Source organism: Gymnoscopelus microlampas (genome assembly GCF_963454915.1).
Source record: "Gymnoscopelus microlampas genome assembly, chromosome: 15".
In the NCBI taxonomy this organism is placed as follows: Eukaryota; Metazoa; Chordata; class Actinopteri; order Myctophiformes; family Myctophidae; genus Gymnoscopelus; species Gymnoscopelus microlampas.
This window is the reverse complement of record NC_139952.1, coordinates 39,021,836-39,042,001: the sequence shown is the minus strand read 5'-3', so window position 1 is coordinate 39,042,001 and position 20,166 is coordinate 39,021,836. Positions and strand designations below refer to the sequence as shown.

The 20,166-nt window shown below is 40.4% G+C and overlaps 1 protein-coding gene across 5 annotated transcripts; it reads left to right on the top strand.

The window, feature by feature from the left end:
* The first annotated feature begins 2,266 nt into the window (after nt 1-2,266).
* On the top strand, nt 2,267-19,105 carry LOC311061939 (B-cell receptor CD22). 5 transcript variants are annotated; one of them, XM_084080653.1, is made up of 12 exons: nt 2,267-2,375; nt 2,888-2,963; nt 3,564-3,772; nt 4,400-4,556; nt 5,041-5,207; nt 5,720-5,864; nt 7,541-7,677; nt 8,979-9,117; nt 9,786-9,885; nt 11,784-11,802; nt 14,714-14,797; nt 17,481-19,105. In XM_084080653.1, exons 2-12 carry the CDS (start codon nt 2,915-2,917, stop codon nt 17,556-17,558), a joined length of 1,284 nt encoding a protein of 427 aa, XP_083936779.1. In that variant the 5' UTR covers nt 2,267-2,375; nt 2,888-2,914; the 3' UTR covers nt 17,559-19,105. The 5 variants fall into 5 exon arrangements, with proteins under 5 accessions (XP_083936779.1, XP_083936778.1, XP_083936777.1 ...); XM_084080652.1 differs by having other exon boundaries at nt 3,564-3,814; nt 4,400-4,526; XM_084080651.1 differs by having other exon boundaries at nt 3,564-3,814; nt 17,491-19,105.
* The last annotated feature ends 1,061 nt before the right edge of the window (nt 19,106-20,166 follow it).

Here is a 20,166-nt window from a genome sequence, read left to right as displayed (position 1 = left end):
TCCATAATTCCCGTCTCTCCGCTACCTCTATCAAATAAAGTCTTAAAGTGCAAAAATAAAAAAAGATATAGCCTATTAAAACAAAACAAATCTGTGTTGTAACTGTAGCATGCTGCTACTGTGAGTTGCTGCGACCCAATTGATGACAAAAAAATTAAATAATTGAGACTATGAGACTATGAGACTATGAGATGAGACTATGTTGTAATCATAGCTGCTGTGCATTGACCACACACACACATACAGTATATGCTACATGTAGCACGCTGCTCGTTATGCCTTTGGAATTTAAAAAAAAGTGTGAGGACAGAGGTTTCCTCATTTTAAAGTGGGATAGTAGGATAGTAGGATGAACAAAACAGCTAAAAAAAACCACTGGCAGGTTACATAAATGCACACGACAGCTTGATCTTTGAATAAAAACTGTAAACTGTTGACCTGGAAAATGAAAGTCCAACAGAGAGTGTGTGTGTGTGTGTGTGTGTGTGTGTGTGTGTGTGTGTGTGTGTGTGTGTGTGTGTGTGTGTGTGTGTGTGTGTGTGTGTGTGTGTGTGTGTGTGTGTGTGTGTGTGTGTGTGTGTACAGTGCATAACATAGATGAGTCAATCGGATTTGAGTCATTCTAGTCTCGCCTAAGAATGTACAGTATGTGAGATAGTGTGTGTGTGTGTGTGTGTGTGTGTGTGTGTGTGTGTGTGTGTGTGTGTGTGTGTGTGTGTGTGTGTGTGTGTGTGTGTGTGTGTGTGTGTGTGTGTGTGTGTGTGTGTGTGTTGTGTGTGTGCGCACACACATATTTTGTAATGTCAACATATGCAGTTAGTGTAAGAGGGTAGGTGAGTGTCTGTGTGTGTCTGACTGTTTTGTCAATGTGTCTGCATGTGTGTGTCTATGTGTTTGCACAATGGGCCTCTTGTATAGTCATTAGTTTAGCTGCAGTTTAGAGTTCAACGTGAGTTTAAACCTTTGTTGTCCAGAAGATGTCACACTGTTCTCTTAACCCAGTTTAGACCTGGCCTTCTAACTTTAGTTACTACACTGTAGTTACTTAGTAGATTTTGATTATTATTACAAAACATACATTAATCACTAATTTTGTCCATTTGAAAATATTCCCTTATTTTTAAAAGATTCTTATACATTTTATACATTTGAAAACTTGTGAAATGGACCTTATGCATAATGAGTACTTTCTACTTTTGGTACTTTAAGCACATTTTGATGCCAATACTTTTCTACTTTTACTCAAGTGAATTTTTAATTCCAGACTTGTACTTGTAACAGAGCATTTCTACATTGCAGTATACTTTTAAATTTACACAAGTAAAAACTGATAGCTTGTGACTTCCTGATGAATCCCTTGAGGATATACTAAACATCAAGACCAAATTGGGTGGCAGAGAAGCAACAGCTTGGGGAAATCTGGCAGGAAGAAGGGATTGCTGCAAACGTTAGAGTGTTGACCGTGAGAATGAGATGTTGTCCTCTCACCACAGGGTTAATCAAACAAATTGTGAAAGAACGGGTGACAGTGTCAGATACATGTCAGATAACGATCCCGATGATATATGTGTTTATGTCCTCCTGTTTGAATCGTGAGAAGAATAGAACAAAATATGGAGTAACAAATAAGGGTATTGTCTATCTGATGTAATGTGGGACCGAGAGACAGAAGAGAGAGAATTGGATAGAATGCTGATGTGCTGCTTATGCTGGCTTGCTGTATACCTAACTGCATTTGAATAAATCTACTACTATTAAATATATACAACGGACTTGGCTGCATCAATTTACACCTGGTGAAGATAATGCTATGGGTCAGCAGATAATCACCCACAGGCGCCATGTTTTGGAGCTAAATTGAGAACAAAGTGCTCTGTCACTTGGGTGAAATAACTTATATAACTAGGCTCTCAAGTGCATTTCAACAAGTTCCAAGTACACACCTCCCCTCCCTTTCCTTTGCTCCCATTGCAAGCAAAATGAAAGATGCTATCAAAGACCACTTTCTGGACACAGATGCTCCGTTTACCAGTTTTCATTTTCATTGAAATGACATTTAGAGAAATCTCCTGTTGTTTTTACCACCAATAGCCTAAAGAACAATAGGCCTATGCCAGGATCTGGGATGTCGGACAGAAAAGCCTGCCACCAGGGACATTAAATGTTGATGCTTTGTGTAACACCTACAGTACATTTGAGAAATAGGAAGGCGGCATTTTGCTTGTTGTGCAAATGTTTTACTCAACTTCCCTTATAAATTTTATGAGCATCACTCTCAGCTACAATTATCTGCATTGTACAGTCTAGTAGTCTTGCTCCAGTCTTCCAATCTCGTTCCAATCTTCCAGTTTTTGGACATACTGTACACTTTAAAGGTAACTGATCTTTCTATTTCTTATTTTTCTTCTTGCCTCAAATGAATGGGTCTTCCTGACACTAGGAGGCTAATGAATACTAGTAAACTACTAACATAGAAGGCAGGACAATGTGACAAGGCAGAGTAAAAAGAATGATACAAAGTAAAAACGATGAATCTGTTAGCAGAACAATGAAAAGATCTTGACATCCCACTATCAATCTCAACACAGACACATTTTGTTATTGAAACAAAACTTGACCCCATCAACAGAGCTTCATACAACTGTAGGTACTGTACTTACTTTGTCACTATGTAAAAACTATGATACAAAGATTTGTAGTTTAGATACTACTTTTGAGCTGAAAAATCACATATACAGTTTCCATATTTATGTATGAGTCCTGTTGCTCGTAAAGCTCTTTTAAGTAAGATATTCTGTGTATGAAATGTGATTATACTGTACATGTAAGTGTATGATGATGATTATGATGACGACGTATTATTATTATTATTATTTGCCCTTGGCAGACCTGGTAGCCGGTGCATACCCAAGAGATGGCTGTGATTGTGACGCATGTTGCTTTCTTCATGTATCTGATGCAAGGTTAGTGGTTCCCAGACTGTGCAACAGCTGGAACACCAGGGTTGTGCGGTTGACATTTCCTTCAAAAAGCTTCCCCTTTTTCAATTGTTCACTTCATCTGCACAATGAGAGGGTTCTCTTATTGAGTTTAGTAGAACATATACACGTGTGCAACTGTGCGTGCGTGCGTGCATGTGCAACTGTGCGTGTGCAACTGTGCATGTGTCTGTCTTTATAACCAGTCAGAATCTATATAGCAGGTCAGTGGTTTTCAAAGTTGGGTCCAGGTGCCCTGCAGGGTTCCTTGCAGGGGGGGGGTTCTGTTTTTTTCTGTTTTTCTTTTTTTGGAAGGACTTAAATTTGTTTTCTTTGTTTGTCATGAGGTAACCAAACTGTCGAAAATGTGTTTTTTTCAGCCTATACCTGTTTTAGTCAAAACTATGTAATATAATTTAATATTGTTGTTCTCTGTTTTAGTACTGCTATGTTTTATGCACATGGTGTGTATCGTTTAAATGGTTGAACTGATGACCAAAATAAAATTGCAAAGTGAAGTGAAGTGAAAAAGGTTCGAGAACCACTGCACTAGAACGTGTCCTTCTACATGCCATCACCTTTTAGGTGTGCTGTGTAACCAGTGGAACCTGGTTCTGCCCGGAAGAATCAGGGCTATAAGGGAGTCCTGTGTCACTGTCCCCTGTCGCTTCCAGTACCCCTCCTCCTTTGACGGGCGCATACAACCTAACTGCAGCGCCATCTGGCTTAAGGGCAGTACGATTGGCTCAGTCGTGTTTAACTCCACAAAACCAGAAATCAGGAACGGTATAAAGGTCAGAATCACAATCACATCATTACCGTCTCAGCAGTGCATGGTAGGGTGATGATGTAATCGATCCTGTCTGTCTGTCTGTCTGTCTGTCATTGGTGTGGCCAGGGTTCACACAACCATGTGTATTAGTTTATTTACAAAGAGGCAACCATGGTACTGTAGTTGTACAACATTAGTCATAGTAGGCTAGTAATAGTAGTAGTAGTAGTAGTAGTTTACTGGCCTGAAAAAGTATCTATCAGGAAACTACAAGTGGAGTTAGATATGAATCCCCATTGAAATGAGGGGTCATACACTGCTGCCGTTTTTCCTTTTTCTCTTCTATAAATATAGCTATTTGTATTTGTTGATGACATGTATTAATGCGTTAATATTCTATGCTCTGTTGATGAATTGAATTACATGGGACCACAATGGAAACAAGTCCCCAGGACTTTCTTGTGAACATCCTTTTAGCCTAAACGTTTACATTTTGTGACTAACAACAGTATTCTATGGATCAAAAGTAGTAAAAGCAATTGTAGTCTAATAGGAGGAGGGGCTACAGTAGGAGAACTGTAATGTTTATTAATAAATAATAGTACTAGTACTGTATCATCCTCTAACTGTGCTTCCGGTTGGCTTCCAGGGGGAGTTCACGGGAGACCTGAGGATGAAGAACTGTACCACAGTTTTCCATAACTTCCCGGAAAACCACAACGATACTTACTTCTTCAGACTGGAATGTCCCAGTGGAGATATGAAGTACACATTCGGTACAGGAGTCTACATTAGCTCACATGCAGGTGCACACAAACATTTTGGATGCCAGTTAAGACCTGCACCTCTGTGCCCCCTCTTTACTGTATCTCTCTTAGCTTCTCTCTACAAATTCACAAGTGTGTTCTCCGGTATGAAGCTAGCTTAAATTGGCTATTTTCAGTGCATGACAATGTCTTACAATGAAGCATAAATGAATGAATGCTAAATTAATTCATGCTCCGTCGCACGACGGTGTCACGTGTCGGAAATAGCAGATCTACAAGCTCACAAAGCGTTGCATCTGACACCGTCGTGCACCAAAGTATGAATCAGGCTTGAATCGGGCTTTAAAGCTCCCCATTGTAGGAATGCGGGGGATCTTTGAAGCGAGCCTGAACTAGTGGCCAAATCTGGTATTGCAATCTTAGCACATAGACACTCGACAAAGCTGGTCACCACGGTCAGGAGGGCCGACTTCTAGCTTTTATATAAGTCTATGGGCTTCACCTCTCACCATCTCCTCTATAGACCCGCCACCTCCTGAGTTGACCACCTCCCCCAGAAGGGACCTGGTGGACGGGGAGAGCGTGAGGCTCCAGTGTAAAGCCCCAGTACCGTGCCATGGCCAGGTCCCTGCTATCTCCTGGATGCCTCCGATGGAAGGGATGAACGTAGGGGAGGGACGAATGGACACGGTGACTATAACTGTTATTAGTTTTTTTTTTCTCATGGTTCACTAATTGACTAAATAATACATTAATGAATATGTATAGCCTTCTAACTAATTAGCTAATGGTTTTAATTGTTTGTTTGATTGATTCATTTGCATTGGGTTATCAATTTCAAAATTGTTGCTGGAATAATTCTTAGATAATTAAGCATAAACACGCTAGAGCCTGACCAATCGGATGTTTGAGATCGATACAATACAAATATTATTTTAGAGGGTGGGTGGGGGCGGGGGGATTCACCGATTACCGATATGACATGATGGGATATTTTCCTACACTTTATGACAGTGGTTCCCAAAGTTTTTAGCTCAAGACCCAAAAGAGAAATTATAAGTTTGCCCGGGAGCCAAACTAGTGAGCTTGTAGATCTGCTATTTAAATGTAGGAAACGGGGGAAAAAAACTGCGACATTTATTTGCTAATTATTTGGGAAACATTACAAGGTTTAAACTGTCCTTCCTGCTTTGAACAAACAGGCGGCGGATGGACAGATCACATTGACCTCCACCCTGACCTTCAAAGCCACGCCCAGCTACCACGACAGCACCATCACCTGCTCCGTCAGATACCCACTGGACCAGGGCTTCAGCAGCGTCCAAACGCAGGCGCTCACAGTCCAATGTGAGAAGAGGTGGTTGGGTGGTTGGGTAGTTGGGTATTTTAATTTATGGTTATTGATTTGTTTGTTTGCTTAACTGATGGATCTTGTTCGCCTGGTTCATTCAGACACACATTTTTCGCCTCCGTCTGTCTGTCTGTCACTTAGCAGAATATGTCAAACAGTTAGTTAGTTTGCGCACAACAGATTTGCACAAAACTTTGATTGGTCAAATATGGGCATTGGGCGTGACAGTTGGCATGACCTGTCACAAAAAAAATACTTTTATAATAAGGTTTATCATGGCCGCATGGGAAGAAGTGATTAACTGGTCACAGTTAATCCTGGTCACAGTTAATCACAGTTGTCCCTCAAAAGGGGACGTGGAACCAAAAGGTCCCACAAACATACCACCTGCTTGGCATAGATGCTGTGCTCCTCTCTGAGCACATTTTCTATTTCCTTTTGCATTCACATATTTTCTATCAAGTACACACCCCATGAAGCCTTGAATTCATGGAGATTATTTTGTTTTTGTTGCAATAGATCCAATAATTTGATGACTGTGTCATCGGTCAGTATACTGTAGGAGACTCAGTACTCAGTAGATGAATTATTGCCAAAAACGAAAAAACTCCATGAATTCAAGGCTTCATGGGATGTGTCATTGATAACACACACACACACACACACACACACACACACACACACACACACACACACACACACACACACACACACACACACACACACACACACACACACACACACACACACACACACACACACACACACACACACACACACACACACACACACACACACACCTTTGACTTGTCTGGACATGACCAGATTTGTCATACAGGAACCTTTCTGTACCCCTGCCAGTGTTCAGAAAGTGCTGAGCTTGTCAGAACATGGCTGTGTCTTTCCTCAAACTCTTATTACAGTTACAGGAGAGGTAGGACACACACATTCTTTATTGTTGGCAGTTCATTGCCAACAGAGGTATCCCGGGTGGTGGAGCATGCATGGGCACTCCCCCTGGCACAGAGAATACTGATGCCTCTTCCAGGAAGTTGACAAATAGAAAAACCCAGAGGGATAGCATTCCTTGGCCCTCGTGGCACAGCAAGGAGTGCCTGTACCTTTCCAGGAAGGTGTCAAATTAAGATAAACCCCTTGTTATTATGTACTTTGCAATGGACACATTATATCCCAGATGCACCTGAACCTTTTCTAAAGCAGTGGTTCTCAAAGTGGCGTTGGAGCCGGCGGGGACCCCAGGGGTCCTAGAAGGGGTTCCAGGGCGTCCCCAGGCCAGCTAAATATGTCAAATATACAGTAGCATCAAAATCAGTTTAACCACTTTAGTCATACATGCATACAGTAGGTTAGCTTAGCTGATCTACAAGCACTTTTATTTTCAAGAAATCTTGGAAATGGAATGTTTGGAATTATAACGTCACAAGTCTTGTATGGGGGTCCCAGGAAGAAACTATTCTCCACTTGCCAAATACATGGCAATTTGGGGGTCCTTGACATGAAAAAAGTTTGAGAACCTATCTGTTCCAAATGGTCTCTATAGTCTGCAAAAAGGTCTGTTTGTCTTGCAGTCTTGTTTTGGAAGATATGCTACTTTATTTTTTAAAGGCACCCTGATTTGTTTTTGTTTTTTTGTACGCTGTCTGTTTCGCAGTTGCCCCTCAATTCACCACAGCCACCCAGACTCCACCTGGTCCCATTCGTATTGGCCAAGCTGTGACCCTAACCTGTTCTAGTGAGGCCAACCCACCTGTGGAGCGATACAGCTGGTTCATAGACGACAGAGGACAGGTGGGATCCACACACACACACACACACACACACACACACACACACACACACACACACACACACACACACACACACACACACACACACACACACACACACACACACACACACACACACACACACACACACACACAGTGGATTAGGGTCCCAATCCACAGGTTGAGAAACACTGATGTACAGAGTCCACTGACACTGGAGCTAAAGATGCCAGAAATGGTGCTTTGGTTCAGTCGTGGTTTGTAACCCCCTCTATGGGACAACATGTGAACTGCAACTAACCTCCCAGCACCCTGTGTGTTGTGCATTCTGTGTCGTTTTACAATGTCAGCTCTCCTGCCGTCTGACTCACTGTTTTCATTGAAATGGATTAAGCTTTAAATGACAATGACTAAGACAACCAGAGAATCAGGAATTTCTAATTCGAAGGCAAGGAAGTCATTCAACATTTACCATAATAAGCAGATATAGCCTACTGTACAAGTACGAGTGACCTTGTAGATCTGCTATTTTCGGCGCACAACAGCATCGTATGATGGATAGGGCTGAGAAATTAAACAAAAATATATCGAAACCGATATATAGAAACAAGAACTGACTTAAAATGAATAATCAAAAAGAAAATTCTTATATATCAACGAATCGCTAAATCGATTAGTCTGATTAACCACTTAACAATGTATTGGAGGACTCCCAAATTGATATATATTTGGCCGCGGACACCCCCATCTGAAAAGATTTTGTACCACGCTGTGAGCTTGTAGATCTGCTATTTTTAATAGCCAATGCTAAAATCTAAAACAACACTTTTAATGGGGTTAATTGTAATCAATCAAACCTTGAAACAATCTTGATATTTGAAGTCAGTGGTGTGAAGTAAAGTAACTAAGTACAGTTACTTAGGTATTTGTACCTTACTTGACAATTTCCAATTTCCAATACTTTTACTTTTACTTCTACTCCACTACATCTAGGATCCAAATATTGTACTTTTTTACTCCAGTACATTTATTTGAAAACTTTAGTTACTTTGTAGTTTGTAGATTTTGATTATTATTACAAAACATACATAAGCCCTATTCATTTCGGCCATTTGAAATCTTGTGAAATGGGACATTCTGCATAATGAGTACTTTCTACTGTTGGTACTTTTACTTGTAACAGATATTATCAACAATATTGATACTTTTAATTAAAAAGAGTACTTTTTCCACCACTTTTGAGAAGTGAAGTGATTATCACCCAGCCCTAAAGATGGTGGTGCATAAAAATGAAGCTTCTTACATCCCCCTCCTCCACACCAGTTGAGGAGGACGGCTGAGGGGGAGAGACTCCTGCTGTTGGCCAGCTTGGAGGCCAGTCAGGTGTACGTGTGTGAAGCCCGAAACAACAGAGGGTCCCACCGCTCCCGTCCCATCGCCCTGGAGCTCGACCTCACTCCGGGTAAAACGCAGAGCAAATAACACCCTTCTACCCATAACGTCTGACAGTCATTTGGAATAATAATCAACTTAATGTACAGCAGTTCATTTTTTCTGAAAGCAGAGAAAGTTATTGCTAACGTGGAGATAATGTATGCGTGTGTGTGTGTGTGTGTGTGTGTGTGTGCGTGCGTACGTGTGCATTAAGTCTTGTAATATCATAACTCATTACACAGGAGTGCATGTGCTCTCACTGTCCCCAGTTATCAGTAAGCAATACTTTTTTTTTTTTTTTTAATATGTCTAATGTGAAATATTGTAATGTTATAGATTATGTCGGTGCATCATTCTAACCTTGTCCGTAGCCATTTCCACAAATAAAGTAGCTCATTGTGATTGTACTACAGTGTCTACTAAAGTGTCAGTGGACTCAATAGTTAAATAAACATTTGACCTTTTACTGTGTATGATCTCTATTGATTTGCATGGTGGACAGACACGTTAAGTGCCTAACTGTATACAGTAGGTCTCTACTATTCAACACTTGCGTGTGTGTGTGGGTGTGGGTGTGTGTGTGTGTGTGTGTGTGTGTGTGTGTGTGTGTGTGTGTGTGTGTGTGTGTGTGTGTGTGTGTGTGTGTGTGTGTGTGTGTGTGTGTGTGTGTGTGTGTGTGTGTTTCTTATCTTCCAGACAGCGGTGAGTGTTTCTCCATAGTGCCCTACATTCTGTGTGGAGTTCTGCTGGTCCTCTACACTCTGACTGTCGTGGTGGCTATGGGCAAGTGTCACAGGTAAGGCCAGTGGTGGAAAAAAGTACACTTTTTCTACTTGAGTAAAAGCATCAATACTGCAATGTAAAAGTACAACAGTATTGGTATCAAAATGTACTTAAAGTACCAAAAGTAGAAAGCACTAATTATACAGAAGGTCCCATTTCAAGTTTTCAAATGTATAACAATATTTTGAAAATAGCAGATCTACAAGCTCATAATGCGTCGCATTCGCGACGCATTGTGAGCTTGTAGATGGACTATTTTCAATGGCCGAAATGTTTACAGGGCTGAAGTGGTTAATGCATGTTTGGTAATAATATTCAAAATCTACAATGTAACTAGTAACTAAAGTTTTCAAATAATGGTAGTGGAGTAAAAGTATAATATTTGCCTCTGAGATGTAATGGAGTAGAAGTAAAAGTATTGAGAATTGGAAATACTCCAGTAAAGTAAAAAATGCCTCGAAATTGTACTTAAGTACCCTAACCCTAGCTTGAATAAATGTACTTAGTTACTTTACACCACTGCAGGTAAGGCTGTGTGTGGGATTGCATGGCCAAACAGCTTCCTTATACTGTGTTTCTATCACACAATCCATATACCTCTGTTGTCTTAACCTTCCCTTCATCATCCTCCCATCATCGACTGAGGTTGATTGGACAGCAATCCAAGGCCATGATCCTGTATTGATTGACCTTCTCAAATCAATAAAGGATCATAGCTTTTACCGGCATTCAGTATTTTACACTATTAAAGCAGACGGTCCATTACAGTATTTTAACATTTCTTATACAGTGAACACATACATACTGTAAATATAATTTACACACTTGATACACGCTTCTTATTATTATTATTAATATTATTATAGCTACTACGGTTTTACTCGTACTACACCAAGTGTTTATTATATCTGGTTTTGAATGTCCCATTTTACACGTTTTAAAAATGTATAAAAATCTCTGTAATAGCAGATCTACAAGCTCACAATGTGACACGTAGATCTGCTACTTTCAAATAGCCGAAGTATATATACGGCTTATGTTGTTAATGTATGTTTTGCAACAATAATGATCTAAATCTACAAAGTAACTACTGTAGTTAAAGTTTTCAAATAATAAGTAGTGGAGTAAAAGTACAATATTTGCCTCTGAGATGTAGTGGAGTAGAAGTAAAAGTACTGACAATTGTATAAATATGTACATTTTCTCTTCTACCCCGTATTTGAAACCGGTTTGCTGCGCAAGTGCTGACATTTTTACCATTGAGCTAATAGAGCCTGCCTGCTTGCTCAGGGGATCCATTTAATCTTGACCATCAGGTCAAAATTTGTGTCCTGTGTCTAGGTGAGACATGACCTTTGACACAATCTAAATGTCTCAATAGAAGAGCAGGGAGACAAAATACAACAGCCCCAAGTTATATTGTATTAACATACTCTACCATACAGATTGGACAACATTAAATTTGATTCATTAAAAAAGGTTACATAGTGCCGCTTTAAGTGCAGTACTGGAGTAAATGTACTTAGTTACTTTCCACCTCTGCATTTGGTTCCATTTGTACACTCTCAGAGTTGAATGAACACTGAGGTTGTGACTGTTTATTATAATCTGGAGATGTGCAGATTTGAGCAGCGTGGCCCATCGTTGACCTTGATAATTGACCTCAAAATGATGTCATATACCGAGTTAGAAGTGTGATGATGATGCAGTGCATTGAGTCACCATGGAGAGAGTGACATACAGACAGACAGACAGACAGACACACACACACACTCATTTGTACAATAGTTTTGCAATCGCTTCACAACTCAAACTCATAACATCATTGACCTAGTACAGAGTATTATGTCAGCGTTCACTAAAAGTTATTCATAAATGTCTTTGTGGGTTGTTTTTTCCCTCTCCGTCAAGGCTTTCCAGAAGACTGAAGGTATGTGGAAAGTTTTTATTCAGAGAAAGAGACGCGCGAGCGCACGCACGCACGCACGCACGCACGCACACACACACACACACACACACACACACACACACACACACACACACACACACACACACACACACACACACACACACACACACACACACACACACTTAACATCTGTATTTGCGTTCACATTTAACAAGATATTCTTGAACACAAACAGTAGTAGATGCACACACTTGGGAAACTCAACAATAAGTGTTTCAGGACACAGATCATGGATACAGAAGCATCGTCTCCTCCATAATATGTGGCGACTATTATCACTGACACTGAACAGAATGTAGCCAATGCCTTATCAGCTCTTGGCTTGGGCATTCCTGCAATCTGCAGGCCTCTCACATCGAATGTATGGACATTACAGAGGCTTCCAAATATGAACACAAGCAGTTTACATTTGTAACCAAGCTGTAAAAACAAACACTTATTTATCAAATATATAATCTATTTTTACAGTTTACTTATTAATGTATTCATCAGACCCCACACTGTACATTCACTGTGACGCCAGGCTGATAAGATCTGCAGATTCATGCTACGTCACGCTCTACTCACACACACACACACACACACACACACACACACACACACACACACACACACACACACACACAGTGGTGTCTGGCTGGCATCCTCGTCTTCCTGGTTAAGCAACAGTAGCACCACCATGACTAACACACACACACACACACACACACACACACACACACACACACACACACACACACACACACACACACACACACACACACACACACACACACACACACACACACACACACACACACACACACACACACACACTCCTTTACTGTAGCATGACTACGTAATGCAACAGGGACCTCTGCTGACGCTTTGCCTTGCTCACACAGCCAGTAGTAGGAAAGTTGAGACACAGGACAGCGTAGACTCACAGAGTCACTACTGATGTGGGTCCTCCTCATCGGGAATTATGTGTTTCTCTGGTGTTTTAAGTGGGAATGGAATTGGTATCGCATCAAGACCTGAGGCCGATTCTACAAATGCCTTCTAAATCTGTAGTTCTCAAACTTTTTTGTGCCAAGGAGCACCAAAATTATACTGTATGTATTTGGCCGCGGACCCGCCCATCTGAAAACGTTTTGTGCCAGGGACCCCCCAGAAGAGAAGATTTGTGTTAAAAAAATCAAAATTATTCAACACTTTTTCAAACACTTTCAAGATTTTTCAAATATGTTCAAAAATAGCAGGTGTACAAGCTCTCGGTGCGGCACAAAGCTTGTAGATCTGCTATTTTTGAATAGCCAACGCTTAATACAACTAATGTGGCTTAAAGGGATAGTTCACCCAAAAGCAATCTTTGCATTCTATCGATTAGTCACCCCATGGAGACTAAAATTCATGGATATTTATTTGTTTTGGTGGCATTTCTAAGCCAATAATTTGATGACCAGTGGACCGGTAGGCAGCGGTTCCGGTAGGAGACACAAAGGAGACTCTTTGTGTCTCCTATACCGGAAACCGCTGCCGGTCATCAAATTATTGGCTTAGGAATGCGACAAAAACAAAACAATATCCATGAATTCAAGTCTCCATGGGGTGACTAATCAATCCCTTTAAGCATTAGCTTGATAGACATAACAAGGTTAAGACAGCTCACTGGTAAAGATAGGAAAAAGGTGAAAATCAACATTTTGGCTATGACGTATACTGTGGCATTTGTCTTTCATTTCGGAATAACAATTCCTTATTCTTTGAATTCTGCCATCTGAGATTATCAGAATATATAGGCCTATTCTGAGAGCATGTATACTGTATGTATGCAGTGGCTTAGTATCTCCTCAACAATGTAATCAGAATGTAGCAACAAATTGGCAACAAGCATGCCAAAAATAACATTCCTTCATCCTTTACTTTAACACTGATCTTCCACCTTTAGTGTAAATTCTATATGAACCGATGCGAGCTGAAAAGGCTCACCAGTAATTCCACAAAGAGTGAAACAGGCCTGAGTTCTGTCAAAAAAAGAATCTGTAGTCAATTTATATGGTATTTAGAGCCAATCAACATCGATGCAAACATCAACTCCTCTCGCGACCAGGAAACATGCTGTTTGTAGTACTCTGTAATGTATTTACACACGCCCGCTCCTGCACGGCTCTGTTTGAACAAGACGGAATGTTCAACTCACACTTTTTTGGTCAATGTCCAAGTACAAGCAGAGGGAAAAGAGGTTTACAGGCAATATTTGACACATCAATGTCACCTATATAAAATGCTCCTCTGTCCTCTCCAGGGTCATCATTTGGGGTCCAAGGGGAGGCCGACTGCCACCCCCTAGCGTTCACATTTAACCTCAAATTCAGTTATTTTGTGCATATTTTCTCCTCCTCTGATTTTTTTTGGCAGATTAAGTTGATTTTAAATCAGTGCTTAGAGCATCAATCCATGCCCGTACATTACGGGACGTGACATTATGTCATAGACCTGTTGTATTGGCGCGCATTTTTAAAAGGTTTCGTTTATTTGTTTGCTATTTTTAAATAGGGCTTAAAAACGACTTATTTTCTATCAATTACACAACCCATGAGATTTTTTTGTTTTTTGTCGCATTAATTTGTTCGCATTAGTTTTGGGCAATAATTTGATGACCGGGTCATCGGTCGATAGGAGACTTGGCCGGTCATCAAATTATTGGCTTAGGAAAGGGACAAAAACTAAATAAATCTCCATGAATTCAAGGCTTCATGGGGTGTGCAATTGATAAGTCATTTTTTGGGTGAACTACTCCTTTAAGAACAGTAATTGGTTACGTTGTTTTGCCACCCGCTAGTTTATTTTTTTTCTGAATTGACTCCTCTTTTCCTCTCCCGTCTCTCAGCACCTGGAGCTGAAAGGAAAAGAGGAACACACCTACAGTGCCCTGAGGGCCTCCAGCGTAGCCCCGGACTACGACACAATCCAGGTACTCACATCCAGTGGTGGAAAAAAGTACTCAAATGTTTTACTTAAGTAAAAGTATCAATACTGCAATGTAGAAGTACTCTTTTACAAGTAAAAGTCCGGAATTAAAAATTTACTTGAGTGAAAGTACAAAAGTATTGGCATCAAAATTTACTTAAAGTACCAAAAGTAAAAGTCCTAAAGTCGCTTCGCGACGCGTTGTGAGCTTGTAGATCGGCTATTTTCAAATAGCCTAGGTATAGAATAGGGCAAAATGTTTCATAATATAATCACTTATATCTGAAAAGTAACTAAACTTTTCGAATAATTGTATTGGAGTAAAAGTACAATATTTGCCTCTGAGGTGTAGTGGAGCAGAAGTAAAAGTATTGAAAATGGGAAATACTCCAGTAAAGTAAAAATTCCTCAAAAGTGTACTTAAGTACAGTACTTGTACTAGTAAATGTACTTTGTTACTTTCCACCACTGCTCACATCTTCACCTACATATCGCCTCATAAAAACATATTATGTCCATAACTGTATACTTTTCAGGATTCAAATTCAAAAGCAGAAAAAGTAGCAGATGTACCAGCTCAATGGCTTGTGGATCTGGTACTTTTGATGCCTTTGCGTGACGCTGTAGTATGATCAAGTAGGGCGTTAATTTACTAAAGAAATAACACAAAAAAGTCAGAATATGAAGATAAGAGGTATAATATCTGGCCCGGCAGATTAGTTTGTAAATCATTTACAATATCTGCCTGTCAGTCCCTCATTTAGGATATATATTATAATATGAGAGTTAACCTGTACTGGGAGAACGCTTATTATAATGCTTTTATCCATGTGAAAATTACATTTATTTCACGTCATGCCTTAAACAATGTAGTGTTTCTCTCTGAAGAGACCTTGAACTATCTAAGAGCTCCTGTTCTATGAAAGAGCTCTTGTTTATTATCTCTGTTCGAAAAGGAGTATGACGAACCGTCTCCAGATAAAAATGGTATTTTTAAAGCTTTTTAATTGCGAACGCGGAAGGAGGCGCCTCCGCCCAAGTGGAGCATACAATTGGCCCAATTCCAAACCACCCCCTCACTGACTCATTGACTTGGGTGCGCGTTCATGTGAGCTCCGTAAGGGCTTGAGGGTTGTTCCAAATGAAATCGGAAAGTCAGCCTGAAGTCAGCGAGGGCTCGGGAACGCCCCTTTCTGCACCCTTTCCGTAAGTCAGCACTTTGGCAAAGACATTGCCCACAATACATTGCGTAGTGGGAGTTACCAGAGGACGCCGATACCCACGGTGCCCGGATTTAAAAGGGAAAGAGGCCTTTCTTCTGCGACGTCGCTGGCCGAGAAATAAATGCAGAATTAATATGTCTTTTTACCACCGGTCTCAGTAGCGGGGGGGCGGGGGGGCGGAGGGCGGGGGGGGGGGGGGGATTCATGTCATGGCATCAGGCCAGGGTTCATTAGTGAGGAGAATGGAATAAAAAAAATAAAAAGAAGTTCAGTTGAACGTTTGAGAACCTTCAAAAAGCAGGTTTTTGAGGGATTATTTTTATTTATTATTTATTTTATTTCTAAAGGAAAAATTGTAATGGATTTTTTATTATCAAATAAATTGATTAAACACTTTAATCAACCCTATTTTATACTTCGTTGTACTAAGTTGTTGTGCAAAATAGCAACGTGTCCCAGAAATATAAAGTTACTCCTAAGGCTATCATATAATTTACTTATATTGACTGTATCGATAGCTGTTTCACTCATGATACAATGTCTCTTTTTTATAATATTTTATAATATAAAAGTTTATAATATTTAGAGAAATTCGAAGTTTCAAACAGGGAGGCAAGTGTCAGTCGAATCTTTGGTTGTCACGGCAACGTTGTCATCTGTCGTCAAGGTAACGTGGGACGTCACAAAGGGCTGTTCCATTGCTTTTGTACCCTTTTGGAACCCTTAAACCCTCCCACACTCAGGCACTTACCAGCTGACTTACCTTAAGCTAATGAGGGTGCAGGGCTTGGGGGCTTAGGGTGGAGTTTGGAATTGGGCCTATGAAACTCTGCTCTCATTGTGTCTCTGTCTGTGTGCAGTATGTGTGCACTGCACTGCCTGTGTGCAACCAACAGATTGGCGCCAGAGTGCAGTCAAAACACACACACACACACACACACACACACACACACACACACACACACACACACACACACACACACACACAGAGTCCGTAAATGCACAATATTTTCGAGCTGCGTTCGCTTCCAGCGTTCGCGCGTCTTACTTGTTGAGTAAAATGTGTGTGTGTGTGTGTGTGTGTGTGTGTGTGTGTGTGTGTGTGTGTGTGTGTGTGTGTGTGTGTGTGTGTGTGTGTGTGTTTTTTGTTGTTGTTGATGAGGACAGTAGAGAAGTGACCATTTTAGAATTAGGTTGTACATTCGACCACAGTCTGGAAGAGGCATTCCAACGTTTTAAGGGTGCTATTATACAGCTTGGTTACAAATGTAAACTGCTTGTGTTCACATTTGGAAGCCTCTGTAATGTCCATACATTTGTTGTGAGAGGCCTGCAGATTGCAGGAATGCCCTAATAAGGCATTGGCTACATTCTGTTCAGTGTCTGTGATAATAGTCGCCACACATGGAGGACACGATGCTTCCTGTATCCATGATGTGTGTGTGTTTGTCTTTCCATTGATAGCGTCAAGCAGCACCCCAAACTGAAGGTCCCTGTTATGAGAATCCCATCACCACCCTGGGCTTGAGTGACAGACCCTGATGGCAGACAAGGACCCTTCCTCAACACACTGGATATGCAGCTATAGGCCTACTACTACACTAGTGGTTCTCAAAGTGGGGTCCGGGGACCCCCAGGGGGTTCCTCGAGGGGGTTCCAGAGGGTCCCCCAGATAAACGATTGATAATATAGGAACCAAATGGACGCTTATTAATTCTGTAGCCATTTTGGTTCCATTTGTACACTCTAGATTGGGGTCCCAGAGATTAAAAATGGAGATTTTCGAACATGGAATATAATTTAAGGATGATGTAAAAATGACTTTGGCGCTGTTTTTTTTTAAATCCCCTTTTTTTTCTTTGTTTTTTTCTCATTTATATTTTTTGTTGTTCGGGGGGGAAAATTTGTAAAACAAAAATTAAAAATATTTTTTAAAAGAACATTTAAAAAATCGTATGAAATGGGGGTCCGTGGCCTAATGCATACCAAACTGTGGGTCCTTGAAAAAAAAAGGTTAAGAATCACTGAACTACACGGTAAATGTTCACGTCCTTCAGCCTGCATGTACATCATCTATTCTGCACATGAGTCATCTCTCTATTAGGGACGGCTTAGATGTCAGATTTTCGCACGTCCTCCTCACAATACAATTAAGATTCAGGTTGAAATGCAGTGACCTTGCCCATGTAACTCAAAAGTCACATAGACCATTGGTTCTCAAAGTGGGGCCTGGGGACCCCCAGGGGTCCTTGGGTGGGTACCGGGGGGTCCCCAGCAAAAATGTGTTTTTAAAGCGTCACAATCATTTCAACCCGTTTATCCATATTTCATACTTTGGCTATTCCAAAATAGCAGATCTACAAGCCGTGCCACGAGCCTGTAGATCTGCTATTTTTTTGGAAAAATCTTGAAAATGTGTGCAAATCTTTGAATATACATATCTTTTAAAGTGAACATTTGTAAAATATTTTGTTCCCCCAGCAGCAAAGATTTGAATGTTCGTTTTGAAAAATATATATATATTCAAAGACTTGCACACATTTTCACGATTTTTTCTAAAATAGCCAAAGTATAATATAATAGTTATAGCTCAAATTCTAAAATGACACAGTAGGCTATATGCGTTCCCGGATTGAAAGGGTTATGGCTGGCCAGATGCACCATAGATAATATGGCCTTGGATCTTATGACTAGAGACATTCCCCACATGGGCTTCCCCTTCCCTCCAATCCCTGTCTCATTACAAACTATAAATATACTGTATATAAAGGGGAGTGGACTCACAATCTGTTTTTTTCTTTTTTTCCCCAAGTATTGAGCAATTAATAGAAGATAAAAAATAAATTCCCTGAAATGGAGGGTTTCCAATGACGTCAATGTTGCTCCTTTCCTGTTTTTTTTAATCTATTCTCTATCTGGTGTTATCAAAACATTCGATTTGGGTGTTTTGCATTCTTACGTGTTTTGTAATAGGAAAACGCAATAAAGAGTCAGTGTGAACCGATTTGATTATTTTTATCTGGTCATTTGTCAATTTAGTGTTTCTCTCCCAGCTCACCGCTGAAAATAATGTCCTGGACAGGGTCAATGAATATACATATTTAAAGCGGCACTATGTTACTTTGTTTTAATGAATAAAATGTAATTTTGTCCAATCTGTATGGTAGAGTATGTTAATAAAATATAACTTATACAATCTGTATGGTAGAGTATGTTAATACAATATAACTTATACAATCAGGGTGGTTGTATTTTGTCTCCCTGCTCTTCTGTGGTTCTCAACCTTTTCAGGCCGTGACCCCCCAAAATAATCATATTTGAACTGGGGACCCCCCATTTCGTTTGACTCCGTTCCACAGATAAATATTGTGAAAATAGCGGATCTACAAGCTCACAACGCCTCGCAACGAGGCGTTGTGAGCTTGTAGATCTGCCATTTTTCACAATTATTGCCTTTTTCTTATGTTATTTGACAATTTGGCCAATGTTTTATAGTATAGTTTGTTGATTACTTTTGATGCAGTAAATGGTCTTTTCTTTTTAGGTATTAAAAAGGTCTTAAAAGTCCTTACATTTTCACTTCACTATCATCTGGGGACCCCCCCAAAATCATGTGGGGACCCCCCTGGGGGTCCCGACCCACAGGTTGAGAACCACTCTTCTATTGAGACATTTAGATTGTGTCAAAGGTCATGTCTCACCTTGACACAGGATCTGACACACGAATTTTGACCTGATGGTCAAGATTCAATTTATCCCCTGAGCAAGCAGGCAGGCTCCATTAGCTCAATGGTAAAACATGTCAGCACTTGCGCAGGAAACTGGGTTCAAATGCGGGGTATAGTTCAGCTTTCATCTACGACAATATACGTATGGTCTTTTGATGTCACGGTGCACAGTGAAACCCCCGGTGTTCATTTATCAATTTTGTGTCTCTCAAGACAGTGGTGGAAAAAGTACTTCTACTTAAGTAAAGGTATCAATACTGCAATGTAGAAATACTCTGTTACAAGTAAAAGTCCAGAATTCAAAAGTATTGGTATCAAAAATGTACTTAAAGTACCAAAAGTAGAAAGTACTCATTATGCAGAATGTCCCATTTCACAAATGTATGAAAATAGCAGATCAACAAGCACACAATGTGTTGCGA

What these genes read in the sequence shown, in the direction of transcription:
- LOC311061939 (XM_084080649.1), top strand. Translation starts at nt 2,915, where the DNA reads ATGGCTGTGATTGTGACGCATGTTGCTTTCTTCATGTATCTGATGCAA. An exon ending in TACCGTCTCAGCAGTGCATG is followed by an intron (nt 3,815 to 4,399) that starts GTAGGGTGATGA and finishes GTTGGCTTCCAG; the next exon opens with GGGGAGTTCACGGGAGACCT. An exon ending in GCAGGCGCTCACAGTCCAAT is followed by an intron (nt 5,865 to 7,540) that starts GTGAGAAGAGGT and finishes TCTGTTTCGCAG; the next exon opens with TTGCCCCTCAATTCACCACA.